This window comes from Bidens hawaiensis, unplaced genomic scaffold, assembly GCF_021521415.1.
Source record: "Bidens hawaiensis isolate Kalapana, Puna unplaced genomic scaffold, B.hawaiensis_p1.1 tig00003022_1, whole genome shotgun sequence".
NCBI lineage: Eukaryota > Viridiplantae > Streptophyta > Magnoliopsida > Asterales > Asteraceae > Bidens > Bidens hawaiensis.
In genome coordinates, this window is record NW_027491163.1 from 1016911 (window position 1) to 1029957 (window position 13047).

The following is a 13047-nucleotide window of genomic DNA, read 5'->3' on the forward strand; positions in this document are numbered from 1 at the left end:
CTATATAATGTAGCTTGCCAAACATTTGCAGTCTATGGTCCTTCTTCACCCTAATACAAGAGGTTTCAAAGGTTCCACTGATTTCAATCTCCTTGGATTTTATAACTTCAAGGGCATACGCAGTAATTGTGTGGAGCATATTTTTAGACCCATCAAGGTGCCTTTTGAAGTTGGCATGCTAGCTCTCGACTCGGTTTGTTGTATATGTAAACCTTGGCTGGAATACGCCGGGGCGGTACTTACAAATTGCTTATAAGCTCATAACACTATTAAAGTGATGATAAATATATTAACTTTATTCATAATGAAGCAAGCACACATTGGTTTGAATCAAATAGCAATACATCAGAATATATGGATAACAATTGATTTAAATAATCCCAAGGGTCCAATTTAATTATCTTCGTTCCTTAGCACTTAATCAATCAACCTGTAGCACATTAAAATAATATATTTTGTCAACACGTATGTTGGTAACACTTCATAAATTTGATATACAACAACAACAAACGTACTTAGTAAATCCCACAAATAGCAAAAGCTATCGATTCACATGTCACAATGTAATATGGCCAATCATAAAGTAAATGGAAAGCAACTTTAGGTCGGGCACAAACTCGACTTTAGGTCGGGTTTGCTTCCGTTATCACCAAAACATTTTTTAGGTTTGAATAAGAAAAAGTTTTTTTAGATGTTTAAAGATAAAAATTTTCAAACCTTAACCAAACGGGTCGTATAAGCGAGCCAAATTTGTTTTGATGAACCGACACTATTGTTAAATTAATTTTTAGCATAGCATCACATTCTAAACGATTATAACAAACAGAAGAAAAATAAATATAATTACCCGAGGAAAGAACTAAAATAAAAAGAAGAAGACTTGAATCTTGAATGATTTGACTTTTGGAGTCAAACTAAAGAAAAAACACCCAAATTGATAGCTAGAATGATTTTGAAAGTGAAATGAGTTGTGACAAAGAATGAGTAGAGGCTAGCATGCATTTATGATGAAGAATTTGTTAATAACAATGCTTAATCGGATTAAATGGTCAAACAAGTCTTTAGCCTATTCTTAAGCAAGGGTAATGAGAGCATTGAATGTTTTGACAATTTGATGAAGTGGTTAAAAATATAAATTATAATAAAAATAAATTAAAAACATGAAATATAAGTTACATGAAAATCAATGCTTTCATAAATAAATGCGGATCCGAATTATATCGGAATTTTAAAACGGGTCGAGTTTCGGGTTTGAAAATTAATGAATGTTATAGTATGCTTACCGAAGTTTAGGCAGTTGCCAAGCCAAAAAGATACAAACTTTCCTTTGTATGGCACCGACCAGTTATCATGAATATAATCCCAAACCTTTGAAAAAAAATATAAATTTATGAAATGTACAAGTAGACTATTAGTAACTGTATATGTATGAAAGACTTACCGTGTTTCCCATGTTTGGCTAATTTCTTTCCAATTTCCGCAGTTATAGTCGTAGTCATCGATTGTGGAGGACTGACATAGTACCTTCCATCAGTACGAGAAATCATCTCTAATATCTGTCTGATAAAGACTCTTCCACTTTCTCTTTATGTTCTTTTGGATGTGCCCTTGCATAAGTTTTTGGTAGCATGAAGGAAGACTATGTCGCACGACTTCATTAGGGCTAGGTCTCTGTCTGTGAATAACATGCACGGCTCCATACAATACTCGAGCATACCTTTAACTTGCTCAAAGGCCCATGTGAAGTTCTGTACATGTTGGTATTGTACGTCGTGTCAATCAACAACACATGAAAAAAAGCACGCCACATTTTATATGACTTATCATGACCAAAGAAAATATCACCCGTTCTCTTGGTGTAAGTGTTCTCCCAGGTATGATACGCGAACCCATTATTATGCATAAAGTTTTCAAGTACCTGCATTGAATTTAATAAATATATAAAAACACTCGTTTTAAATAGTGAATTTCGGAAGGTTTCCAAGTATGTGCAAAGGGTATTGCTAGCACTATTGACCTCTTTAATATACCTTGTGGCGTTGTATATGCCATTCCTACTATTGGGAAACTTTTTCCGTGCGGGTGTATGGATTTTCTTCGCCCTCACGCTTTGCCGGTGTAACGTCGCAGCCGGATCAAGTTCCCCGTCAAAAATTTTCCTAAGATACGCGTGTCCCTCCTCAAAGTCGACGATATCGTGGTCGTGTGTCTTATTTACTACATCAAGCTTCCACAATCACCACGCCCCGTCGTACCTCCCTACAATTTTAAAGGGACAACACTTTTTTATACTAACGGTACGCCTGTCCTTGGCATTGAGTTTGGGATTCCCACCACGATTGCATGCAAGGTCCACACCGTTTTTCCGAGACCGTACCCATGTCCCCGTCCTCTTTTCTTTGCTCAATTCCTCTAACTCCTCACGAGAACCAAAAACCTAAAACAATTATAAGGTCATATTTAAAACTTTTTAAATAATAATAATAATAATAAACAAAACAAAAATATGGTGTCATACGCTATCTATTTTGTACGAAACTGTCACCTAGCCTATGTAATCATTATCTGCTTCGTTCCCAGAAAAATGCACAGACTCGTTCTCTGAGCCGTCAGTCTCTTGAAAGGTAACACAAACGTAATCCGGTTCTGCTTGTGACCGGTACGACTCTTCTACTGGTAAGTGGTACAATGACTAAGTACCGTAATACGCCTCTTCTACAGAAAACTAGTATGAAGACTGAGTATTGTAATATGGATTTTTTGGTAACTGGTACGAGGGCTAACCGTAAGGCTGTTCTTGCTGTTACCGGTATGACGGTTGACTCTCGTACGCATTCGATGTATTGTTTCCCTCCACCCATGAAGGGTGACTACCGTATACGAAATACTCCTAACAAACAATATGGTTAACATATCTTATTTAAAAACTAACTAACGACTGCTAAATTAAATAAAGATACAACGATACTTGGTTCAGAATTGTTAAGACCCTTTGCTCATTATGATCTGCAAACCCCGTCTCCTCATTCAAGTCTGGAATTTTCGACTCGTCGTTCTAACCCGCAAATGCATTGTCCCACCACAACATTGCTTTCGCTTTTACGGTGAAAGTGGTACGTGAAAAAAAGGGGTTTTTTTTCACGATGTGTTGTGCTCCTCTCCTCTGTTTTTTTTTATATTTTTTATGTGTGCTTGCATGATATGGAGAGGAAGCTGGAAGGCTTAAAAATCAAATATGAAACTATAACCATGTATAGGGCTATACGAAGCGTATAGGGTACACCGACAACCAACGAGCGTCAGATCCACTGACATCTGGTACCAACACGCTGCGTTTAACCATAAACGTGGCGTATAAGGTACAATTAAGAAAATATAAAACCCTCAAGCCATATACGCTGCTTATTGAAGGTGGCACCCTAATTTTGAGTAAGCAATCTTAACAGGACCCTTAACGAACGTTATTTTAGATAGAAATGAATTTATTAATTAGAGTAAGAGTGAGAAAGAGTACCTGAAATTATTCATTTTGGTACATAATTTTTCATATAACACATTTTGATAACGATTTTCTGGCCAACACGCCTAAAAAAACAGGTTTTCTAGGGACACCTCACCTTTTCCTAAAACATCGATAAATACGCCGCGTACAGGGCTATATGCGGCGTATTGGTGGGTTTTTCTAAAAAAAACCCACTAAATTTGTCTTATTATGTTTTTTTTCTTTTTTTTTCTTTGTTTTCTTTTCTTTTGTTATTATTATTGTTATTTATCATTATTATTATTAATATTATTTATTATTTGAAATTTGGCAAAGGGTGTTCAGTTGCAGGGCTTATTTGGGAAAATTGATATTGCCAAACAAACTTTCAATTTCTCGAAACTCCTCTCGATTTCTTCAGACTCCAACTGTCTTGACTGTCGGCCACCACCACCAACCATAGTTTTCTTCACTTCAACACATATTCGTTTTCACTAAGCTTAAGCTTATTATTATTTTTATGTTTTGATGGGCGTTGGTGTAAGTTGATCATTTTGACGTGTATGAAGTGTAACAATTCGAATTTTTCGTAACCGTATTCGTTTGAGTATCACCCGACCCGGAAATATTTTGGATCACTATTATTAATCAAAAACCGCTCTGGAAATAAAAAAATTTTCGGATTCGATATGAGGCGATTTAAGATTAATAATTTAATTATAAATATTTAAGTTTCTAATAATTCACTTGAAGCCCTTGTATTTTAAATAGTGTTCAAATCTTATTTATATTATCAAAAGTTCATAAAAACGCTCAAAGACCAAAATACAGGGACTAAATGTGACAACGTGTGAAACTTATCCCCCATGCCTGCTGGAGCGCCACGTGACGGCTAGCCACAAGCTGGCCACGCAGTGCGGTGCCCCATCTGTGCAGAATCTGAGTTTGTTTTCGTTTCCTAACTCGTTTATGGTATAAAATCGTTTATTTTAAGCATGTTTGAGTGAATTAAGGACCAAGTAACATCCTATAACTAAAATACAAGTCCTAAATCGTTTTCCTCTGCTCAAGATCAGATCATGGTGAATAAATCATTGATTCTTTCCTTAAAACGTAATTACTTGCTTAAACGGGCCAAAAAGCCTATAATTAGTTCGGTTTATGTTTTCCTATATAAACACATCATAATTCCCTGTTGTAAACCTTAATTTAACCCTAATCCACCTCCTCTAGCCGTCACTTGCCACTGGTCATCCTCCAACCCTTCGGTTTTTGGCATCTTCGTTAAAGATTCAAGACTTGTTCGTTGACTTTGCTTGCTTTAGGATCTTTGACTTCCGTTTCTCATCAATCCTTTCACTTTTCGAGTAAGTTGTAAACTGTAAAATCGTTCATACACATTCCCTAGTCAATAAACTTCAATCAATTTCAGTAATTGAAGGGTGTTGACTGGTCAATTGCTTCAAAACCCAATAAAGGGCAAAACAGTCAACAAGTTTGACTTTGCGTTTTCTCATGCTTCTGGTCGGATTCAAAGTTCGGTCCAGAAGACTTTTATTCTTGAAACGTGATTTTAAGGCTACTGCCCAAAACCCGACTTCCGACTCGCTGTTCGGATTCTGGTCAGTACCAGCTTGTTTAATCTTAAATTCAACATAACTAGAGTTCTACTCATCCGTTTGGATTGATTCCAGTGGCATTAAGTTCGTTTTTATTTATAGTTTCATATCAAAAAGTTTCAGGTTCTGATTCGTTATCTCGTTTGACGCGTTGTTGGACGACTTGCTTAAACCTTACTCGTTTATCGTATTTATTAATCACTTGCCTTCCATCTAATGTGAGTTTGATCATTCCCCTTTTTATACACTGTTTTCTAACGTTTTGGGGACATATGCGTACTTACTCATATTTTCTATTCTATATATATACTCAAAATCGCAAACATAATTATTGTGTGAATATCAGTTGAATGTTATTTGCTAATTGCTACATGTTTAATTGTTTACTTGATAACGTTTCGGAGAGGTCAAGCATATCCCCTTGTATAGGGTTCTCATTAGTATGATCATACGATCGTCTTAGTAACAGGAGCCCGATTCGCTTGGCAAAGGTAAACCGACAATCTTAGTCATTGTAATCAATGCCCGATTCGCTTGCAACGATTCATTGGCACACGAGTACAACTTGGTTATATGCATGTTTGTTATGATTTGATTGATTATTATCACATGGTTGGTTTGCGCATTTATCATTTATCGTTTATCAACTATCTATCTATATATATTATTATTATTTAATGTTGTGTCAAATTGGTGATCATCTCACTCAACATGTGTTGTTGACAAACTCTATTTTCTATGCATATGCAGTTTGCCTGAGTTAAAGAGCGGACACTTAGAAAGACCATAGGTTATTTTGAAGACAAACTTAAATTTAATCGATTGTATTTTTTTATTTGAATTGTGTTGTTGTATTTGAATATTGTGTGTTATTTGAATTAAATAATTAATTAGATATTGTCATATTTTATATATGATAGTATCTTCGAGCTGTGAGCAATCGGATCACGCCCCGGCATTTCCGCCTTAGGTTGGGGTGTGACATGAAGACATACCAGTCGAGAAAACCGGTTTGGACTTACCAGAACCGGCTAACATGTTTGCTGACGTGGATTTAGGTTCGGTGTTGAATGATGACATTAAGAACCAGTGTAAGTACGTGAAGCCGACGCCGATTCAGCGTCACGTGATTCCGGTGTAAGTACGTGTATTATACTATTCATTGCTCCAACATAACTAGCACCAGATTGAGATATTAGTTTAATGAGTTTGAATATATCGGATCCGTGGTATCCGCTGACGGTAGCGATAACGGAGTCCATAATTTGAACCGTGAAATGGAAATTCGATCATTGCTCCAACATAACTAGCACCAGATTGAGATATTAGTTTGACGAGTTTATGTTTAGATGGGGGTTTTGTAAGTTGATCATCTTTATGTATATTAAAGAATTATCGGCTCATATATACATAACTCTTAAATTAACAATGGTGTTTTAATATTCTTGGTTAGTAGATGTGTAGTAGAAGAATTCATTGCTCCAACTTAACTAGCGCCAGATTGAGATATTAGTTTGATGAGTTTGAATCTCTCGGATCCGCGGTATCCGCTAACGGTAACGATAACAGAGTCTATAATTTGAACAGCGAAATGGAAATTCGATCATTGCTTCAACAAAACTAGCACCAGATTGAGATATTAGTTTGATGAGTTTGAATCTCTCGGATCCTTGGTATCAGCTAACGCTAGCGATAATGGAGTCCATAAATTGAACAGTGAAATGGAAATTTGATCGTTGCTCCAACTTAACTAGCCCTAGATTGAGATAATAGTTTGATGAGCTTGAATCTCTCAGATCCGTGGTATTCGCTAGTGGTAGCAATAACAGAGTCCATAATTTGAACAGCGAAATGGAAATTCGATCATTGCTCCAACATAACTAGCACCAGATTGAGATATTAGTTTGATGAGTTTGAATCTCTCGGATCCGTGGTATCCGCTAACGGTAGCGATAACGGAGTCCATAATTTGAACAGTGAAATGGAAATTCGATAATTGCTCCAACATAACTAGCACCAGATTGAGATATTAGTTTGATGAGTTTGAATCTCTCAGATCCGTGGTATCAGCTAACGGTAGCGATAACGGAGTCCATAATTTGAATAGTGAAATAGAAATTCGAGGTTAGGGTTTGGAAACTGTTATTATTGAATGCCGAATGAAAATTTTGAAAGGCTAAATAGAATCATGAGTTGAGTGGTTTATATGGTTTAATTTAGGGTTTTGGAACTTTAGAAATTTGGCAAAGGGCGTTCAGTTGTAGGGCTTATTTGGGAAAATTGACATTGCCAAACGAACTTTCAATATATTTATAATACTACTATAGCAACTTACTTTAACAATTAGTGACTTAATGTTCTTAAGCTTTCTATGAGGTCATCTCTTTATGTTAAGCTCCCTACATCTTCTCTTAAACATTGTCAAACCAACATTCAATTTCTCCGACACGTACGTGATTCCGGTGGTGTTGGCTGGACGTGACTTAATGGCATGTGCGCAGACTAGGTTCCGTAAAATGGATCATTTGCTACTGGTATCTGGTACGATGAGGAAGGCTGATCTCCATAATCCGACCCGGCAACATGTGACTAGTACGACGGTTGACTATCGTAAACACCAGGTAGCTGATCTACATAATCCGATACGAAATACTCCTAACATGTATAAGTTAGAAATCAAACAACAGTATTAGCGATTTAATACTAATAATAATATATAAAATAATATTTTAATAATAATCATTATATTTAAATAATAATAACATAATAATATATTTAGAATAATATTATTTTAATAATAATAATATTTTAACAACAAAAAAATTATATTGTAATAATAATCATAATATTTAGAATAATAATAATAATATTAATATAATAATAATTATACAATAATAATATTTTAATAACAATATTAATATTTTAATAATAATACTAGTAATACTGTAATAAAAAAAATTAACAATAACGGTAATAGTACGGGAAACCTGGTTCAAATTTGGGAGGCCCGACGAGCTAAGGTTACCGTAAAACTTTTCAGGCTGACTATAATAACCGATTTGCTCCTAACAAAACGTAATGTATCATGCTTTAGTTAAAAAGGCAACTAACAACTTCATACTAAATAAATATACATAACGAAACCTGGTTCAAATTTGGTAAGCCCGACGAGCTAACCTGACCGTAAGGTTGTTGGGATTGAATATCATAGCCGACATGCTCCTAACAAAACGTAATGTAGCAAGTCTTAGTTAAAAAAACAACTAACGACTTCATACTAAATAAATATAAGCGAAACCTGGTTCAAGTCGAGTAACCATGACGTGCCAGGCTGATCGTTAGCGGCATAACCTGGCTTCTCTTCGTTCGACTCCAGAAATAAATGGTTGAACCACGATATTGTGGGTATATATTATAAAATTTGTGTTGTTGGTTGAATGACAATCGGGCGTTGTATATATAATAAAAAAGAGAAAGGAAGGAGAGGGAGGGGAGCCAGGCTCCAATAATTCAAAACAACCAATACGCCGTGTATAGGTCTATACGCGGCGTATTAGGGTACGATTTGACAACCTAGCCCAGCTTTTGCCGGCTAGGATGTCAAATCCACTAATACGCCACATATATCCCTATACACGACGTATTAGTGAGTGTGATGGGTGTCCATAGTAGGACCCTAAAAAAATACAACCACAAGTGATGGTGATGCTCATCATTTTAAAAATATGTTTAAAATATGATTTGACACATGATATAAATGTGTTTAATGATTTTTCTAAACATTGATTGCATGTGAGGGCTAGTCCATTTGGTAGAAGTAAATGCATTTCAGAGGTAAGGTTACGAGGATTTGGTTTGTTTATAATTAATTTTATTAGTGTAAACTAAAGTATGTATAACATTTGTCTGTTATGAAAATGATATATCTTAAACCGCCAACGAATAAAGTCCAGCCACCCGAGAGAACCAAATGTCAAAAGACGACAACATACGCCTGCAATCGCAGACAGCACTGGGTAGCTCAAACCCGTCTTCTCATGTACCAGAGAAAAACCCGCCGTCCAAAATTCCATCACAATAAAACCCGGTTGAGATCATATTCGAACTTGATAACTTACGGTCTCAATCCCAAATCTTTACTTCCCCACTAATACCAATTGATTCACATAATTAATTAATTATGTAATTTTAAATATGAATGATAAATCATAACAAGATGCCAATTAAATGTCAAAAATAATATTATCAAAAAAAAGATTATATATTTAACAGCAGAAATCCCACACAACCAAGAAAATATAAAACAAAATACTTACTCCACCTTCCCCCATCCCATTTGAAAAGAAAACCCTCCCGGAGATGCAATCCACGAGCCGCGCCGAAGCCGAGCGGCTACTCGGAATCGCCGATAAACTCCTTCAAACCAAAGATCTAAACGGCTCCCGCGACTTCGCTCTCCTAGCTCAAGAAACCGAGCCCTTACTCGACGGCTCCGACCAGATCTTAGCCGTCGTCGACGTATTACTCGCCGCCGATAAGAGGATCAACAACCAGCCAGACTGGTACGCTGTTCTCCAACTCGACGGCCGTCAAAACGACGACGAATTGATCAAACGCCAGTACCGCCGCTTAGCCTTGCTCTTACATCCGGACAAGAACAAGTTTTCGTACGCCGATTCCGCCTTTAAACACGTGGCCGACGCCTGGGCTGTGCTGTCAGATCTGACAAGGAAAACGGCGTATGATAGCAAGGCGTTTACTTTCACCAAGGTGGATCTTCCGGTTCAAAGGGAGAAGATTCCGGTCCGGCGTAACCCGGTTGAAACCCGAAATAATAATAATAATAATATATGGACGGTGTGTCCTTACTGTTATAATTTGTACGAGTACCCTAAGGTGTACGAAGGCTGTTGTTTACGATGCGGAAACTGTAAACGGGCGTTTCAGGCCGTGGCGATACCACCGGCGTCTTTGCCGCCGCCGATTCCGGGTAAGGAAGCTTATTATTGCTGCTGGAGTTACTTTCCGATGGGGTTTGCTATGGCCAATTCCGAAACGGCTAAAACCCTAACGATACCTAACTGGATGCCGCCGATTGTGCCGACGAATCCGAAGGCGTGGCCGCCGGCGGAATCGTTGCCGGACGGCAGCAGTGTTCCGTTGGCGGAGCCGCCGAAAGTGGCTGCACAGAAAGCGCCGGCCCCGGTACCGGTACCGGCGGCGGTGCAGACGCCGGCGGCGAAGGTGGTTCCAAGTCCGACTGCCGGAGCTACGGTGCCGAGAAAGAGGGGTAGGCCGAGGAAGAATCCAGTCTAGGGTTTGTGGAATAATGTGAAATTGATGAAGATGAAGTGAGGTGGTTAGTTTTTTCCCCCAAATTGATAAAACATTTGAAGAAGGTACTGCATCTGAATCAGACAAATTAGGGTTTTTTTTTATCTAGTTTTGTTGTTTGTTTTCTGTTTGTTGAAGTTTTAGTTGGAGCTAAACTGGTGTTTGTGGATTTTAAGAAGTTAAATTATTGTCAAGTAATTTGCAGTAAAATGATCATGGATGGCTGTTTGGGCATGCATTGCAGTTGAATTGCTATGTGATTTTTCAAACATCTTATTTTCATTTCAAGCTTCACCTTTGTTTTGCTTGTTCACAGTCACTGTTTGCACTCTGGGCTCACAAGTCAAATGGGTTTTTTCTTTGACGACTTGTGAATGAGTCATAAACGGGTTGACTGATTCATCCGTTTAATTAAATGGGGATTCTCTCGGTTAAAAGGGTTAAAACATGTAGAGTTGAATACTATTTGGTTATTAACACTCCAAAGTCCAGTGACAGAGATAGACATATAGTCTTTTTAAACATTTAAAGGTTTTGGGTTTGAATCCTAGCTTTTAAAAGACTCTTGCCTTAAGAAAACAAAAATAACACCCCAAATCCGACTGCTTTTTGGTTGTGTTTCGTGCATAGTCAATGATGGAATTTGCTATTTTTGTGCTGTTTGTTCTAGGGATGAGCAAATGATACAAACGAGTATTTTGGTACCGTTGTCAAGTTTTTGGGAAAATTGGGATCGGATTTTCGGGATCGGTAACGGTATTTAACGAATTTTGCCTACGGTATCAATACTGAACTGGGCATTTTTTTTATCGACACCAAATTTTGGGAAAATTGGGATCAATACCGGTTCTGTATCAACCTCATCCCAAATTTGTTCCATCTCATAGTTCATAATTTGGGTTTACAACAATGTTTTCAAGCCGGATGAGTTACTAGTTCACCGGTCAAAACGGTCAAACAACCGAACAAACTTGGTCTCTAATTAGCAGTTAGGGTTGATAGAACTTAAAAGGAAAACAAAAATAATAAGATTATTTAATTTTCTATAACAGATCGATTCAACTGCAAACCGGTTTTCAATTGGATTGCATGACGGTTCCGAACCAGCCGACTTTTTCAGGAATGAATGAACTATATGCAACCGGACCACTAATAGTGTTGAATCACGATTGAATCGGCCGGATTGATCGAACCAGTCTGGTCTTGGTTTACAAGACCATCCTCATTTACACATAATCCAATCCAACCTTTTACTAAAGAAAAATTGGATTTTATAATTCAAACTATTAGCTATTGGTCAAATATTAATCTCAACTAACAAACTGACTGTGACAGTCCTAAATTTCAGCTTTGTTACCAATAATAATCCTAATATAACAAATAGTTAACTTCATTAATTACATATTTATTTTTTTATGATGTGGCATAGTAATGTATATTACTTTTTATTAAATTAAATATATTTAAAAAATATTTTTGTTTATATATTACTAGATTTAGAATCCGTGTGATGCACATGATGCTTAAAAGAAATATAATTAAGCTATAAAAATTAAATGATTAAATTTAATAAAAAAGAAACCTATATTTTATCAAATTAAATGATTTTATAAGTTCAAATTATATTTTTACTGAAATAGTCATATTAGTTCACATTGTATTTTCACACAAGTTCCTTAAAATAACGAAAAAGATGCACATAGTTATTTTGTAAGGTGTAATTTTATTTTTTTAATGGAATATTGAATTCCAACAAAAGATAATAAGAGGTTTCATTATGAATGATATAGAAAAAGAACATCATATATAAAATTAACATTAATAAAACACCTTTTTTAATTACAGTTTTGAAAGAGATTAATGAAAACTCTATGGATTCATAAAGGTTGAATTAATATATGAGAATAAAATTGTTATTCAATCATAATTTTTTCCTCTTTATTATCTTAAACCCATAAAAATCATTCTATAAATTGATTTAATAAAAAAAAGGTAAATTTGATTTCATTTAAGGCAAATTGAAAATAAATAATCCAAACTTTTGTGTATTAGCCGATAATAATCCCAACTTTAAAATCACTACCAGCGGTCCCAACTTTCAACTATTTTTGTCTCAATGGACCTTCGTTAAAAAACACTTAACACTGTTAAGTTTTTCTCCGAGTTTCAAACCGATGTTTTAGGGCTTTTGATCAGAAGAACGATACGATTCGACTGATGTAAAACTTATCAAGAAACGGTGATTGTATTGGCATACATGCCCGCATTTTTAAATCCATATAATTTAGGTAATTATTATTTGATTAAATGACGTATTGATATGTTTTGATACGCTGACATAAATATGTTTTCATTAAAATTAGACAATAGTTTGAGCGGTAAATTTATGTTATGAATGAATCTCCAAGTGACACGTGTCATATTTATTTTCTTTTATTAGAATAGGTAGACCCAACTGACCAACCCCAACTCTAGCCGCACCACCATCTCCGGTCGTACACAAATTAATTATATTTAAAAGTTATTTTGTATATATTTATTATATTTAAGGGTTAGTTTCATTTGAGAACTCAAAAAAAGTTAAAAACTTTTAGAAACTCTTAAAAATCAAAT

The 13047-nt window shown here is 36.0% G+C and overlaps 1 protein-coding gene across 1 annotated transcript; it reads left to right on the forward strand.

Moving 5' to 3' along the window:
* The first annotated feature begins 9390 nt into the window (after positions 1–9390).
* Positions 9391–10416, forward strand: LOC143622112 (uncharacterized). Its single transcript, XM_077093351.1, has one exon. It carries the CDS (start codon positions 9460–9462, stop codon positions 10414–10416), a length of 957 nt encoding a protein of 318 aa, XP_076949466.1. The 5' UTR covers positions 9391–9459.
* The last annotated feature ends 2631 nt before the right edge of the window (positions 10417–13047 follow it).